Consider the following 16,084-nt stretch of genomic DNA (forward strand, 5'->3'; position numbering starts at 1 on the left):
CCTCTGACAACAGACTTATATTCCTCCCAAGTGGCCAGCCCCTCCTTCCATGATCTGTACACCCTCTTCTTCCACTTGAGTTTGCCCAGCAGTTCCCTGTTTAACCATGCAGGTCTCCTGGTACCCTTCCTTGACTTCCTACCTGCTGGGATGCTCTGATCTTGAGCTGGGAAGAAGCAGTCCTTGAATGCTAACCAACTATCATGGGCCCCCTTACCTTCCAGTACCCTGTCCCATGGGATTTCCCCCAGCAATTGCTTGAAAAGGCCAAAGTTGGCCCTACTGAAGTCCAGGGTTGTGATTCTGCTAGCTATTCTGTTCCTGCCACATGAGATCCTGAACTCTACCGTCTCATGGTCACTACAAACAAGGCTGCCCTCAACCTTCACCGCTTCAACCAGACCCTCCTTGTTAGCGAGAACAAGATCCAGCAACGCTCCTCTCCTAGTTGGCTCATCCACCATTTGCATCAGAAAGTTATCATCAATGCATTGGAGGAACCTCCTGGACTGAGGATGGCTGGCTGAGTAGGCCTCCCAGCAAATATCAGGGTAGTTGAAATCCCCCACAACAACCAGGCCCTGTAATTGAGAGACTGCTCTCAGCTGCCTGTAGAAGGCCTCATCACCCTCCTCATCCTGATCCGGTGGCCTGTAATAGACACCCACAACAGTATCACCCCTGCCAGCCTGCCCCTTAATTCGCACCCACAAACTCTCAACTCGCTCCTGATCCGCCCCTGGACAGAACTCAATACATTCTAGCTGCTCACTCACATAAAGAGCAACTCCACCACCTCTCCTTAGTGGCCTGTCTTTCCTGAACAGGACATAGCCATCCATGACCACATTCCAGTCATGCGAGGCGTCCCACCAAGTCTCTGTGATTGCCACTAAATCATAACCCCCCGACCGAACACGGATTTCTAACTCCTCCTGTTTATTCCCCATGCTGCGCGCATTGGTGTACAGGCATTTCAGGGAGCGAGCTGAGCACACCGATTTGACCCCAGGGGGATGGGAGGCCTCCTGGTCTACCTCAACACTAGAGTGTTGCCCCAGTGGTGCAAGCCCAGCTACAACCCCATCCCCCTTCGAATCTAGTTTAAAGCTCTCTGAATGAGCCCTGCTAATTCCTGTCCCAGAACCCTTTTGCCCCTACAACATAAGCCTTTCCCATGTATTATTGTCACGCCTGGTGTCTCATAATACCAGCCATTATCAAAGAACCCAAAGCCCTGCCTGTAGCACCAATCTCGTAGCCAGGCATTTATAGAGAGAATCCTACTATTCCATCCCACGTCATCACCTGAAAATGGAAGGAGGGAGGAGAAAACTTGTGTACCCCACATCAATCATTGTTCTTCTTGGTTACCCGGAAGTATTTATTCCTTCCCTGAGAGAAGACTTCGGCCCCTTGTACAATATATTCAGCTGCTTTAAGAGAAGTGGAGAGAGCAGCTAGTCTAACCGAGGGTAAGAGCAGCCTTTCTTATGGACTTTGCCCAGAAAATCACAGAATCATAGAATTGTTTTGGTTGGAAAGGGCCCTTAAGATCATCGAGTCCAACCGTTAACCTAACACTGCCAAGTCCACCACTAAACCACATCCCCAAGCACCACATCTACGTCTTTTAAATACCTCCAGGGATGGTGACTCCACCACTTCCCTGGGCAGCCTGTTCCAATGCTTGACAACCCTTTTGGTGAAGAAATTTTTCCTGATATCCAATCTGAACCTCCACTGGCACAACTTGAGGCCGTTTCCTCCTGTCCTATCGCTTGTTACCTGGGAGGAGAGACCGACACCCACCTCACTACAACCTCCTTTCATGTACTTGTAGAACTACCCTCCACTTTTCTCTGTTTATTGAGAAAACTGATGTGAAGAACCACCTCATAGTCTTGTAAGCAAGCCTAGATTTTTTAATACAGAAAGTCCACTTCTTTAAGTAAACAGTTAAGAAGAAAAGCGGGCTTATCAGTGCGCAGGTCAGTAAGTAAATTAGGAAATAGAGTATGGCATGAATTGTGAGAACACTAAGTGCTGCTGGGCATAGGAAGATATGTGGGAGGATGAAGAGGCTAAAAATAACTTAGATGATCTGAAAAATACGTGCGGGTATTCTGCCGGCACGTGAACCCGTGATGGCTTCGCACCACCGGTGCGTCGTTCAGTTCCTTTCCACTGACAAACCGACGCCTGGGTGGGGATTTTTGCCACTGTTGATGCGATGAGTCCCCGCCGCAGGTTGCATTTCCCGTGCCCAGAGCCCCAAGCCCCGCCATCACACACACGCAGTGCCGCAGGGTCAAGGCCCCATCCCTCCTCCCCAAACCACCGCCCCCGGACCCGCCCCGCCGACCGCGCACGCGCAGTGCCCCCCCCGCCGGTCACCCAAGGACTACAGCTCCCAGGCGCGCCAGCGCGGGAGCCCTGCCGCCCGTGTCGCGAGCGCTGATTGGTAGAGGCGGCCGGCGGCGCATGGAAGGCTGCCCGTGATTGGAGGAGGCGGCGGGCGGCAGGTTGCCTCGCCGTTTAAGTTGTGGAGGGTCCGTTACGGCAGTTGTTTTGCTGTTGGGGGCCTCGCGTGGCGGGGCGCCGTGAGGCGGCGGGTGGTGCCGGCCCCCTCCCGCGCTGCTGCGGGTGCTTGTCACCGCCTCGCTTGGCAGGGCCCCCACAGCGGCTTTTCCGCGCGGCTATGGCCGCTCGCAGCGGGGCCTACAACGCGCCCTAGCTCGTGTTCCCGCCGGGCACCCCCGCCTCCGCCAGCCTCCCTGGAGTACCCGGGGCCGCAGGCGTCCCGGCTGAGCCCCGGCTCGAAGCTTCTGCCCCCTCCCCGCCGTGAGGCCGGCCCTTCTGCGGGGGCGCCATGAGCGCAACGGACCGCTCTGCGGGGACCTGCCCTCGCTCCAGAAGGTAGTGTGGGGGCTGCCTCCCTGCTCGCCCCGCGCCGGAACCGCTCTGCGGGCTCTGACCCCCGCGCTCGCCCCTTTCTGTCCGGTAGTCGGGCTTAACGTGAGGCACCGTTTTGATCGCTCTGGTACCTGCTGTGCTTCCTTATCCTTACACCGTTCCGTTTCTACTGTTCTTTAGTTCAGTAATAAAGTATTCACCTTGTGTCTATGTTACGTGTTTTCTTCTGTTGCTGTTCTTTATTTTTCCAAGTGTGCTGTTTAAGGTATTTCTGGGCACAGCTGGTGGGAAAGTTCCTACATGAAATAATTATATTATCGTGTATTTAATACTTCCCTACGGTGCCAGGAGGTAAGGAGCTTGGCACGTTTTCGTGGCTGTAGCACGCTGGGGTTCTGATCTAAGCAGCTTTGGTGAGCTAGTCCATAAAGGTCACTGCTGCCTCAGTGGCACCTGCCAGATCACTTTATGATCAAGTTCTGGCACTGGCTCCAGAATCAGATTCTGGACTGTGGTTTTGTTGAGCAAGTCTTTAGTGAAGAGGCTTCTTAGCTTTAATTCTGTTACTCATGGTATCATTAAAAAAAAAGTGTTTGTCGGATCGACATAAATAACAACAAGAACACTTTCCAAGAGAATTTTGAACTCTCCGTGCAGCTCTATTTGTGAGTTTGGTGCTTGTTTGAGCAGATTAAATATTTGAATGCAGTAAACATTGCTTAAAAGAAAAATCAGGTATTTACTTACACATACATATTCTTGATTTGATTTATGTGATATTGACATGCTTTCCATCCAGTACCTCAATGTAAGATTCAAGAACCTGGAAGCTTCTATTTCACTATCAAGGGTGGACGAGCTATGTGGATAAGAATACCAAGTACACCAGAAAGGAAAGTATGTAGATTCCTAGACCTACACCTTAAATTATGGTGGCTGGTGCATCAGCTAACCTGAATTATTGTCTTTATTCAACAGTTTTTCTTTAGAAAGTGTTTTTCTCTCTGTATATCAGAGTGATTCTGTCACATGTCTTCCTGTTTATCTTGCAGTGGCTGCTGCGGCTTCTAATTGCACAACAATGGACTCTTTGTCCCTTTTGTTCTCTCCTTTTCTTTCCTCCTGTTCCTTTCACGTTCAGCCTCCTCAAGTAACCTATGAGACTTTTCTTCCATAACATTTTTCTTTATCCCTTTTTGATCAGTTGGCTCATCTCCACAGTATAGTAAGCCTGCAAGCTGTTCTATATCAAAGCTTTTATTTCTCCTAAACACTGTGATATCCTGTTAATAGCCGGAGCACAGAGAAGCTAATCTGCGTTTGAAATTGAACCTGTGTTAAAATTCCAAATCTATTTTTAACTATTTTAGAAAGTTTTTTTCTTTGATTGTCTGAAGCTTACATGTCATTGGAAACTTTTTCTGTCCAGGCGGGCAACCCCTCGTGTCGCATCCAGATATGCTAGTTCTCAATCTCCGAGTCAGGAGGACTTTACTCCTCTCCCTTCAATCAGTGAGCGCTTGGCCTTTCTCCGTCCCTCCCGGGAGCTGCTGGAATACTACCGCAAGAAGATTGATGACTTTGATGAGGAACATGAGGATTTGGTAAAAAGGCTGGAGAGATACAAAGAAACATATGATGAGCAGGTTAGGAAAAGAGTTTTTGAATGATGATGGCTACATATCCTTACATGAACTTAATATTTTTCTTCAGTTGAAAACTCAGCACAGATGGTCTTAAGATTTACCAGTAATGTGGTAGAACTGAGCTAAGAAGAAATAAGTAGACTTCAGGGTTTGATTATAAAATCTAGCTGTCTGTTCTCTCTCAAGGCAAACAGGAACATGCCTGTAGGATATTCTTCTATTTTTAAGTTATTATAGTTTGGTTATATCTTCACAGTGGGTTGTTTGTTTCTGGTTTTTTTTTAAAAAAAATTAAAGCCTGAGTTTAGATTTTCAGTTCCCATGTTGTCTAACTTCTTCCCCTTGTTTCTCATAGTGAAGAATGAGTGCTCTTTTGTCCAAATTTAATAGGCTTTGAGATATGGATATAATTTGTATTTACTCCAATGGAATTCATAAGCTTGGCCATAGGCTATTAAGCCGTATACTACACAGAAAATAAATGCAAATTTAAAAGAAACTCTGAAACCTAAAAATGTTTGCCTTTTAAGAGGAAGAAATCTTACATAATATCTGTAAGATATGCAGTGCTCTGTTATGCCTCACAGAATGCATCTGTTTAGCAGTCATCTTTGTAATTGTGAATGACCCTTTGGGAATAGAACGATCACGTCTGAGGTGATTGAGGTGCCTCCTCAAGTACTGGCCATGGCTTGAAGCAGCCTGAAAGCCCTTGGGAAATATGTGGTGTACAAGTTACTTTCATTCAACATATGGGAAAAAGAGGGGCAGGTTCCAAAATAGTGCCTTCTCTCCTATGGGAATGGTTTTCTGAAAGCTTTGTCCGTTTTCCATACCAGATAGAAAATCATTAATGCAACTTAGTAACTAGCCAGATTTCTCACTGCTAAACCAGATGGATATTTTAATGTTTATTCTTCAGTAATTTCTTTTAAGAGTAAGTGCTATTACAGAGGCTTTGCTAGGTTTTTGTTGATGTCAGACTCCCCATACCCATGCCACTCTGACCACCAGTGCAGAAGTGCAACCACTGGAAACTGGAGATTGTAGCTTAGGCCTTATTTGACTATTTTACCATGACAATGACTCTCAGAACTCTGAACTCCCTTTTGAAACATTGCGTAATAATTTTTCCAATACTGCCCTCATCTGGTCAAATTTTGTAAAAGAATAAAATAAATCACTTGAACTGGCAGTTGTTCTATACCAGTTACAGGCTGAGGGCACAAGCAATTTGAAGTTTGTAAGTGTTGCCCAATGCTCTGTATCATTTCAAGTACCTCATTCTCTCTACCTAGCACAAATTGCAATGGGAAGTACGTCAGCGAGAAGAGGAGATTGCAGAGTTGCAAAAGGCTTTGAGTGATATGCAAGTCTACCTCTTCCAGGAGAGGGAACATGTCCTTCGTCTTTACTCAGAGAATGACCGGCTGAAAATCAGGTGTGCTGTCTTAGGTGCTGGGCTGGGTCCCTGGCAGTAGCAAGTGTGTGCATTATGTTCTAGTTCTCATTCAGATCTGGAGCCTTCAGAGAAGCAATTATGCCACACTTCCCAGGCAGGGCTCCTATGAAATCGTACCAATCTTGGAGGTGGAATGCAATCCGTTGGGCTACTAAATATGTTTCCACTTATTATTCCTCCTATTCCAGTAGTAGAAGGAAGAGCAGAAGTTGAATATTGTGAGTTGACTGTTCAAATATAGAGGTTCTGGTTTAAGCAGACTGTGGTGGGTTGACCTTGGCTGGATGCCAGGTGCCCTCCAAGCTGCTCTATCACTCCCCTCCTCACCGGGATAGGGGGCGAAAAGTACAACAAAAGGCTCATGGGTTGAGATAAGGACAGGCAGAGGTCACTCGCCAATTACTGTCACGGGCAAAACAGACTTGACTTGACTTGGGGAAATCAATTTATTACCAATCGAATCAGAGTAGGATAACGAGAAACAAAACCAAATCTTAAAAACTTTCCCCCCACCCCTCCCTTCTTCCTGGGCTCAACTTGATTCCCGAATTTTCTACCTCCTTCCCTGCAGCAGCACAGGAGGACGGGGAATGGGGGTTGTGGTCAGTTCATCACACATTGTTTCTGCTGCTCCTTCCTGCTCATTCTCTTCCCCTGCTCCAGTATGGGGTCCCTCCCACAGGAGACAGTCTTCCATGAACTTCTCCAATGTGAGTCCTTCCCACAGGCTGCAGTTCTTCACGAACTGCCGCAGTGTGGGTCCTTTCCATGGGGTGCAGTCCTTCAGGAACAGACTGCTCCAGCGTGGGTCCCCCATGGGGTCAGAAGTCCTGCCAGCAAACCTGTTCTGGCATGGGGTCCTCTCTCCACAGGTCCATAGGTCGTGCCAGAAGCCTGCTCCAGTGCAGGCTTCCCACGGGGTCACAGCCTCCTTCAGGCATCCACCTGCTCTGGCACAGGGTCCTCCATGGGCTGCAGGTGGATATCTGCTCCACCATTAACTTCCATGGGCTGCAGGGGGACAGCCTGCCTCACCATGGTCTTCACCATGGGCTGCAGGGGAATCTGCCCTGGCCCCTGGAGCACCTCCTCCCCCTCCTTCTTCACTGACCTTGGTGTCTGGAGAGTTGTTTCTCTCACATATTCTCACTCTTCTGACTGCTGCTGCTCTGCAGCAGTTTTTTCCCCGCTTCTTAAATCTGTTATCAAAGAGGCACTACAACTGTTGCTGATGGGCTCAGACTTGGCCAGCTTCTGGCATCATTTCACAGAAGCCACCCCTGTAGATCCCCCACTACCAAAACCTGGCCACACAAACCCAATACACGGACCTTGCACCTGCCTGGCAAAACTTCCTCCCTCAGCCCTAAAAACACTTAAGCTCAAACAGAGAACACAGACCAAAGCAAACAGTTTCCTCTCACTCTGTGAGATCATGTTGACAGACACTCCTTTTTAATGCCATTTAGTTGATGAACTGGAATATAACCTACTATACCAGACTAGCTGCCAGTGACAAAGGAGTTCCCAGCCTTCTTCAGAACATTTGTGGGTGATAATAATCAAGTTTTCTGTTCAAGCTTTAAGAACTTAAATCAAAATGTGTATTGGTGTGCTTTGGCACTTCTCAAGAGTGTGATGAAATGTCTGATATTGCCCTTAGTGTAGTTTGCTTTAAAAACAATGGACACTTACAATCTGTTGAATGAAGGTATCTGAAAGGATTTTAGGTAGTTCATAACTCTGTAATGCAAATTCTTTGCCACCATGTGCTGTTGTTGTATCAGCCTATGTGGTATTGTCATATTTGAAAAGAGGAGTGCTCCCCAATGCCAGCGGAATGGGTGGTGATGTTCTTACATCGGCAACATCAGTAACGTCTTTGGGAGTTTTTAAAGCAGTATTCTCGAGAACTGCAGCAGTTTGGAAAACTTGTAAGCATGAACGAGTAAACTAATAGGACTGTGTCACAATGTCTTGATGTACTTAAAAGTAGCAGTGTGCTGACCACTTTCTTTGAATTCCAGGGAACTGGAGGATAGAAAAAAAATTCAACATCTCCTGGCTTTAGTGGGAACGGACAAAGGAGAAGTTACATATTTTCACAAGGAGCCTCCACATAAGGCAAGTTACGTTTTTCTGTAGAACTCTGCTTTTGATTGTAACATGAAGATCTGTACCCCAGGGGCTGACCACAGACCAGATCTGTCCTGCAAGTCAGAAGTTGCAAAATAGGCCCAAAGAAGGAGCGACGTGTAGCAACATCAGATTTTAGTATAGCTGCTGACAGATAAGTAGGAATACACTGGAAGTAGGTCATCTTCGCATCAGTCCCCTTCTACCTTCAAAACATACCTCCAGATGAGCCTCGTAAATATCAGATAGGAGTCTGAAGCCATCTGGCAAATGGTCATTGAGAAGTTGAAGAGAACACCACAAAGAGAAAAAGAAAAAAAGGAACTGCAGAAGATGACCAAGTATGGTGTTTGAAGATCAGCTGTCTCAGAGTGCCTATCTCTTAGGGCCCCAGTAAAGGATAAAGCAGTGTTGAGGTTGCTGCAGCAGTTTCCTAGGGAGAAGACTGCAGAAAAGGCACCCCCTCCAGGCAATATTGTATTGCATATTTCAGAAATAAAAGTCAATTGATTAAATGGCAGTGCATACGAAGTGCAGTGTAGTTGAACCTACTTAAGAAAGTCATGAATCATGAATGATTCAGACATACAGAAACTGTGATGGAATACAGGATTTATCTTGGAATAAGGTGCACAAAAAGGCTGAAATATGCTGCATTGTTTGTGGTTGCTCTGCACTGCTTAAGCAGTTTAAAAATCTTGCAGAAGCTTTAAAATTATCTGATACAGGGTAGCCTAAAATTAGGCCTATTATATGGCATCGACCTCAAGATAAGCATTGGGGTTACAACCTGCTCCCTCATGGCCTGCTGGCTTTGTTAAGTGGGTTTCAGTTCAACAGTTAGATTGTTTCAATAGTTTTATTGGTTAGCTTTTATCCCAGGCTTGTTCAGTAGCTTGAGTGAACATGCTGATAAATCAAGCTTCATGTTTCTCTGCCTTGCTAAGGCAAGGAGTATGAAAGAAGGAAATAACATGATCTTCATCTTTACCTTTCTCTTCTCCTCTCTGTCCCCAAAATGCTCCTTTTCCTGCTGAGGGTGCTGATTTTCATCCTAATGAAGCCAGCAAAGGCAGGATTACTTTCCAGTTGTTTCAGTGAAAAAAATAGAAATGGCAGAAATGGCAAAACTCAGCCATGATAAAGGAAACTTTTCAACAGACATTACACTTGTGAATGTCTTCCTTGTCTTGTGGTAGAAGTAAGGTAATGCTGTTCTTTTGGATATCTCAATTTACTCTCTAAGATTTGTTCTTGACCATTGCAACTTCGGAGAAGTCAGATGTTCAGTGCAGATATTTACTCTTGTTTCTATAGGTTACTGTTCTGCAAAGGCCGGCTAAATCCAGACAGTCACATGAACGAAATGATACTTCTAGAACAGGTACCACACTGAGCTGATTAACAGCAGCTCAGCTATTGATACTTGTTTCTCTGTGTGTTTGTGTCCAGTATACCAAGATAATTCATTACTGTGAATACTTTGGTATGTGTCCATTAAGTTATTTAAATGTGTCCTTGTGTACATACATATACATATGGTACTCTTGGCTTCCCTTCAGAATCTTTTAAAATAACCTGAGCTGGCTCTCATGTCTGTGATCTGCTCAGCTAAGGAAGAGGCTGGTATGGCTGTTTTGGAGCCATACAGGTGCCAACAGGGCAGGTGCCCTTAGCCACAGCTGTTCCAAGGTGTGGGGTTCTGCCTGCCTTTGGTGTAGACAGTAGTGTAGGCCTGTATGCCTACTTACTGATTTTCTCTTTTGAAAGAACTGCCTCTTCCAAGTTGACTGAAATTAGCTAACAAGCTCAAAACTCATTCAAGGCTTGATGCTTGTGCAGCTGTGTCATCTGCCTATTCATCATTTATTTAAGAAAATTTGTTAAGTTTGCTTTCTATATATGCCAAGAAAATTCGTAGGTTCCTTAGATATTGTGGTGTGATAGTGTTGGATAAAGGTATGCGATCACCAAAAGTTCTGAAACTCTTTTCTTACAGCTAGCCCTCCTAGAAGTCCTCGTGACTGTAGCAGTGGCAAGCTTTTTCCTGTTCTTGTAGGCCTGCCAGAACATACAGTATTTCGTGCTTGGGAAAGTACTGCAGGTAAATTGGAAAACCCTTTTCTGCTTCTGTTAAATTTCTGCAATAGGCACCAAGAGGAGCACTTCAAAACCAGCAGCAAAAGGAGAGAAACCAGAAAGTCCTGAGAGATATCAGAGAGATAATCTAACGCTTTTACTTCAGGTAAAAATGTTTCCTAACCCATGGACATAATTCCTGGCTGTCCAGGAAATTATGATAGACAAATATGCTGTCTGCTTAGATAAGATGTAGACATACCAATTTTATCGGTCCCCACATCTTACTATGGATTTCCACTTTCTATCAGTTTCCTTAGCTATTTCTTTGCAATGAATGTAGGCTTAGATTTAAGAACTTGGGTCAGATTCTGGAAGCTTTACATAAGCAGATGTTCCAGTAATGTCAACTGGAATGTGTTGCCCTTAAATATAGAATGTGTAATTGATGTTATCTCCCATAATTTAATTGTGGCTATGAATTGACATTAAACCTACAGAAGATCTGCGGGGTTGGGTATTTTGTGGAAGTCTAACAAAAGCAATGTGTCTGAGACAGAATTAGGCAGCCCTGATAAGATGCATTAGTACAATGAAATGTTCTCGTTGCCTAGACTTCAGTGAAAGATAGGGTGTAGATAGCATGACAGAATGACAGATAAAATGTGCAGAATCACTGAGGAAGATACCAGAAACTGTATGTAAAGCATGAGGAAGGATGAGTCAAGAAGAGCAAATCAAAGAGCATACTTGTACAGCAGATAGATAGATTTGTTGTTGTTGTTGTTCAAGGGCAGTGGTGACTGACCTAGTGGCCAGTTAGCTGTCTAACAACATTTTTTCTGGAGCAAAAGCATCATACAAAATTGTCATAAAAATAAGCAATCTAAATATAGGCCAAATTTTTTCAGACAGTTTCTTATACGTAGGCCAGGTGCACATTTTTCAATTACTTGTTCCAATTTGTCTCCCTGATTGTGCCCTAGATCAAGATTCTTTGCATCCCTCTCCTTCACTCATTATCTTGTTTACATTTAGTAATTCATTCTGGTTGAGTAATTTCTTTGTTCAAGATATGTGGACTTGCTGCCTTCCTAGAATTTTGGCATTTTTATATCACTATTTCACTGGAAGATGGTAGCATAGGGACAGAAGTGTCTCTGCATATTCTACAGGATTTGTCACATCCTGTGTGCAATTTAAATCTTTCCAATATCTTTGATCTATTGTTGCTGCTTATAATATGCCTGTCTTGCCTATAGCATATTTTTTTTCTTAAAATATTTTAGTTGTTTCAAATACTTAGCATTAAAACAAAAATAAACATTTGAGAAGTTAGAACTCTCAAAGGTATTATCGAGTAAAGTCTTTGATCTGAATCTTGGAATTCAAAAGACTTGCAAGGACAGGAGCAGAGCTGCTGTGAGGTCTTATTCAGTAATATCTTTGTTTGCTTATTCAGGTGGAGGCCCTGCAAGCTCAGTTAGAAGAACAGACACGACTATCCAAGGAACAGGTTGAGGCACTACTAGAGGACAGGCGGATCCACATGGAGGAAGCCCAGGTCCAGCATCAGAGGGACCAGGACAAGATCAAAACTATAACAGATAAGTGAGTGGGAGAGAATGACCATGATGTAGTCATGAGATGAGAAGAGAGAGGAACAATAGAAATATTTTGGCTTTCAGTATGTTGCTTCCTGCAGCACACAGAAAAGCAAATTATGCAGCCATCTGTTTGGTAGTGTGTGTGGAAGATGAACAGAGTAATCTACATATTAAAAATCGTATTTCACATTGGAAGAATATAACTTCTTTCATTAGATGAGAAGAGCTGAACTCGTTAGGAAAGCACCTTTTTCTTCCATGCTTCTTCCAACATGCAATGATGACTGGGGAAATTAAGGTAGGAACTAGGAAAGAAGCTAATTTACTCCGCTGGGATCCCTTTTTTACAGACTCCATAAGACCCAAAATCTCTTATATGAGAGTACCCGTGACTTTCTCCAGCTCAAGTTTGATGCCCGAGCCAGTGAGAAGGCATGGATGGCAGAGAAGGACAGTCTGTTGAGGAAACTTGACAATGATCTGGATCAGCTTATTATCAGCAAGGAGCCAGGAAGAGAGAAGAAACAGAGAGGTACCAAGAAGATGCTTCGAGCAGATGATGGAGCTTGGAAACTCCACAGCAGAGAAATAAAGGTACTTTTTTTGTCCTAGGTAGAGGCTCTTTAACAGTTTTTGACTAGAAAATTGCAAGCATCTGGGTTTTGTCAAGATAGGCAGTAGCTAGTAGCTGTTTCAAGGCTGTACTGGCTTGCTGTAAGTTACGTTGTTGTTGGCACTAATGTAAAAAAAAACCCTGCCTCAAAATCAGCATTGCAGATAAAATGTATAGTTAGGATTTATGGTAGCACTTCACTGTCAGTTTCTTTTATGCCCAGAACAAATCCCTACTTCTGCAAGCCATGTGGTATGTGGGCCAACAGTTCTTACCCTGCTTGTTGCACATGCCTTTCTTTCAGTGTAAATGCTCTCAGCTAATGGACTTCGAATGCAGTGTCAGTATCTTCCTTGCTGCTATCGGCAGAGAATAAGTCCTTTCAGTTGATGTCCCCCAGCTCTTCTACAGTAGTCTGGATTTTTCTTCCACTTCTAGTATACTTCCAGTGAGAATTTGAGAGAACTGAAGTGGGTAAATAGGCAATAGGGAATTGTTTTCATCTACCACTGAATGCAGGTGCTTCTGAAATGCAGTACTGGGCAAGCAGCTGTGAAAAGGGGAATTACAGCATTAGTTGAATATTATTTTTAAGGGGAAGAGGAGAGAGTTCTTTAACTGATAATGAGCAGTCATGCAGAACTGATAACCTAATTAAAAGGTTTTGGTAATTGGAAGTAGTATTAGAGTATTGTCCTTACCTGGTTATTTCATTAGCTTTAGCTCCAATTGTTAATTTTTATTTGCCTGTCATATTGTCAATCTAGCACACCTGCTTTTTCAGAGCAGGAGAAATTTTGTGAGCTCTGGGGATTGAGTTGATTCTTTCTTTCCTACTATGTCCTAGTCACTGCAAGAACAGCTAATGCAGGAACAGCGCCTATCAAACATGTATAGAGAGCAGTGTGTCACCCTGGAAGGTGAGCTGGCTAGGATTCGTGAGGAGGGAGATGTTGGCAGAGAACGGTTTAAGGTAATTAGTCTGTAACTATCTGCTAGCTATCTGATGATCTTGCAGCCTTTATTTTGTATACGCTATTGAGTTTTCATCTCCATAGGAACGCTCAGAAAAGATGGGGAAGCGCCTGAAGCTGATGACTCAGCGATATGAGGCCTTGGAAAAACGTCGTAATATGGAAGTGGAAGGCTTCAAGAATGACATTAAGCAGCTTCGGCAGAAGCTGAAAGATGTAGAGAAGCAGCTTTTTAAGGTAACAGCTAAGCATTTCTGAGGCAGACTGTTATGGGCTTACCCTATAGAGGTGTATTCTTGGTATTTAAATGCAATATTTCCCTAGAGTTAAGGAAATAATTTCTTTTGTAAGTGCTCCTTTAGATATTAATATTTGACAAAACTTGCCCTCTCATGTATTTTATGAAGCAAAAAATATTTGTCTTTGTCAATCAGTCAGGCATCAAGCTTGCCAGGAACTGTCCTGATTATACATTAGCTGTGTATTTTTGTTGCAGCTCTGGAAGTTTTTATCTGATACCTGTAGCTCACTTAGCTGTCTCAAAATTGCAAAGCAGTGAAGTAGTTTGTTTCAGAAGTATATCCTGCAAAGAAACTGATGATTGGTTTTCTTTCTGAGGGCCATAGTGTTTGGTTTTGTTCCAGTAAGAGGTAGATCATTGACTTAAGCATTGTGCATATTCTATTTATTCCTTTGTTAATATCTCATTTGTAAGTCTGCAACAGTCACTGCAGAAACAATGGCTGGAAGTTGAAGCTGTGTACTCTGTAGTAGCTTCCAGATGTCTACATGAACATCAGAACAGCTTAGAAGGGAAGCCATGGCCTTGATGCGGCTTGGAGTTTAGGATGAGATATTTATCTAAGATATGGTTGAGAGGATGATCTAGGCATAGCTTTTGTCCAGCTGACTCTCTTTCAGGAGTCTGGCAGTGATATCAGTTCACTTGTTTTCTCTGCTTTTGACGCACAGTTCAGTTTACTTAGACTAACACATTTGTCTTCAGTAAAGGCTTAGATTTTTTTTTAATTTTTTGTTGGGCTGTGGGTTTTTAAACTTTATTCTTTAAGGACTGAACAGCATATGTGAAAGGGGAAAAATTGCCTGTGATACCTTTACTATAGACCTGTATGTTTGTAACTGGGGGTGTGCTCTTAATTGTATTCTTAATTTCTTTACACTTTTAACCACAAGAGGGCAGAGGAAGAAAATGCATGCTAGAAGTCTCCAGGGTGATCTTTAAATCCTCATCACTTGAGGTCAAAATGACTACAGATGACTAAATTTCCTGATTTGCATATTAAAATCTTTGACCAAGAACTACATTATGACAATGAGACACACTAAAGGGTCGAAAGAAAAGAGGGCTTTGAGAGCAGCTTCCAAGGCTGTGCTGCTCTGCCGTTGAAAGTGACTGGGCTGGCATGCTATCCTGTTCCAGGGTGACAGGAAATGGCAGCCCTGGCTAGCTTGCCATCAGGAATTCTGATTATCCATCAGCCTTTGTTCAGCTCAGTATGGGCCATATGGCATGGCCTGAGACTAGGCATTGTACTTGAACTGCTCTTGAATCATATGCAGTTCAGAAGGCAGCAGGTTGGCCACAGCAGTTAATTCACCACCAGTAGCAAAAGATGAAAAAATGTCACCATATCAGATGAAGTACTTAGAACTAGATAAATATTTTAACTTGCCTCATTTTGTAGCTCTCTAAATAATACAGGAATTAGAAAGCAGTCAACAGGTTATGGGTAAACTTGATTATATTCTATCCAGATTTCTTCCTCATCAGTAATATAACACCATAATGTATGAAAGCTTTGTTCTTTATTTTTGGTTCTGGAGCACCTTTCTGTTGGTGATATGCATTAGCCTAGTGATACTAGCTTAAGCATCACGTTTGCTAGCTACAAAGGGTCTCCATTAGAGTTCTCTCCCTCATATCCTTATCATAATACTCTCTAAATAGTATTCTGTATAGCTTTGTTTTTCTTAATCTGGTTTTCTTTTCCTTTTTAGGTGACTCTGAATATTGGACCAGACCAGGATCTTGCAATTCTGCATGAGGTCCTCCAAGGAAACAGACTGACCCATAAAATTCAAGGAGAACTAAAAAACTTAAAAGCAAAAATCTATGCGTTAGAGAATGAACTACGGGTCTGCTGAAGCTGAGCTATTAGCTGGCATCCTACTTTTAGGAATGGGACATTGCTAGGCTGGAATAGTCAGATGTGGGAGCAGCTCCTGCCTGTCTGTTTCCTGGCATCCAGTAACAGAGGGCTTGAGGAAATCTGCAGTTAATGTCATAACATTGTACATGAGCCATTCCTAACGTGCCAGATTATATTGCTGTTTCAGCTGAGAGATGGCACCTGATAAGACTGACAGAAAGTACATGATGACTGATATATCAGGAATGTGCTTATGACTTCATTTTACCTTCATATTTGTGGTAGAGGTCGGTGTATACTGGCCTCCACCTTTATTTGGAGCATATTATAAACACATATATGTTTATAATGAAATTAATAATCATGGAAGAATCTAGTTCAAGATCTGAATTGCTTGACTGACCTTTTCCTATGTGAGAAGCAGCTTTTTAAATGGTTTAAATGATTACTGTTTTGGTGCTTAGGCACTTCAGGATGTAA

The 16,084-nt window shown here is 43.6% G+C and overlaps 1 protein-coding gene across 1 annotated transcript; it reads left to right on the forward strand.

Annotated features, from left to right (window-relative positions):
* Positions 1-2,606: 2,606 nt before the first annotated feature.
* On the forward strand, positions 2,607-15,599 carry CCDC77 (coiled-coil domain containing 77). Its single transcript, XM_068402140.1, has 11 exons — positions 2,607-2,919; positions 4,346-4,562; positions 5,861-6,003; positions 8,052-8,148; positions 9,478-9,544; positions 10,311-10,405; positions 11,702-11,850; positions 12,197-12,440; positions 13,307-13,432; positions 13,518-13,670; positions 15,453-15,599. Exons 1-11 carry the CDS (start codon positions 2,873-2,875, stop codon positions 15,597-15,599), a joined length of 1,485 nt encoding a protein of 494 aa, XP_068258241.1. The 5' UTR covers positions 2,607-2,872.
* The last annotated feature ends 485 nt before the right edge of the window (positions 15,600-16,084 follow it).

The sequence above is a fragment of the Nyctibius grandis genome, chromosome 5, assembly GCF_013368605.1.
Source record: "Nyctibius grandis isolate bNycGra1 chromosome 5, bNycGra1.pri, whole genome shotgun sequence".
NCBI classification, from domain to species: Eukaryota; Metazoa; Chordata; class Aves; order Nyctibiiformes; family Nyctibiidae; genus Nyctibius; species Nyctibius grandis.

Bases quoted from the DNA above. Each gene is read 5' to 3' on its own strand.
- CCDC77 (XM_068402140.1), top strand. From the start codon at position 2,873: ATGAGCGCAACGGACCGCTCTGCGGGGACCTGCCCTCGCTCCAGAAG. The intron at 9,545-10,310 runs GTACCACACTGA...TTTCTGCAATAG, and splicing joins AAATGATACTTCTAGAACAG to GCACCAAGAGGAGCACTTCA. The intron at 13,671-15,452 runs GTAACAGCTAAG...TTTCCTTTTTAG, and splicing joins TAGAGAAGCAGCTTTTTAAG to GTGACTCTGAATATTGGACC.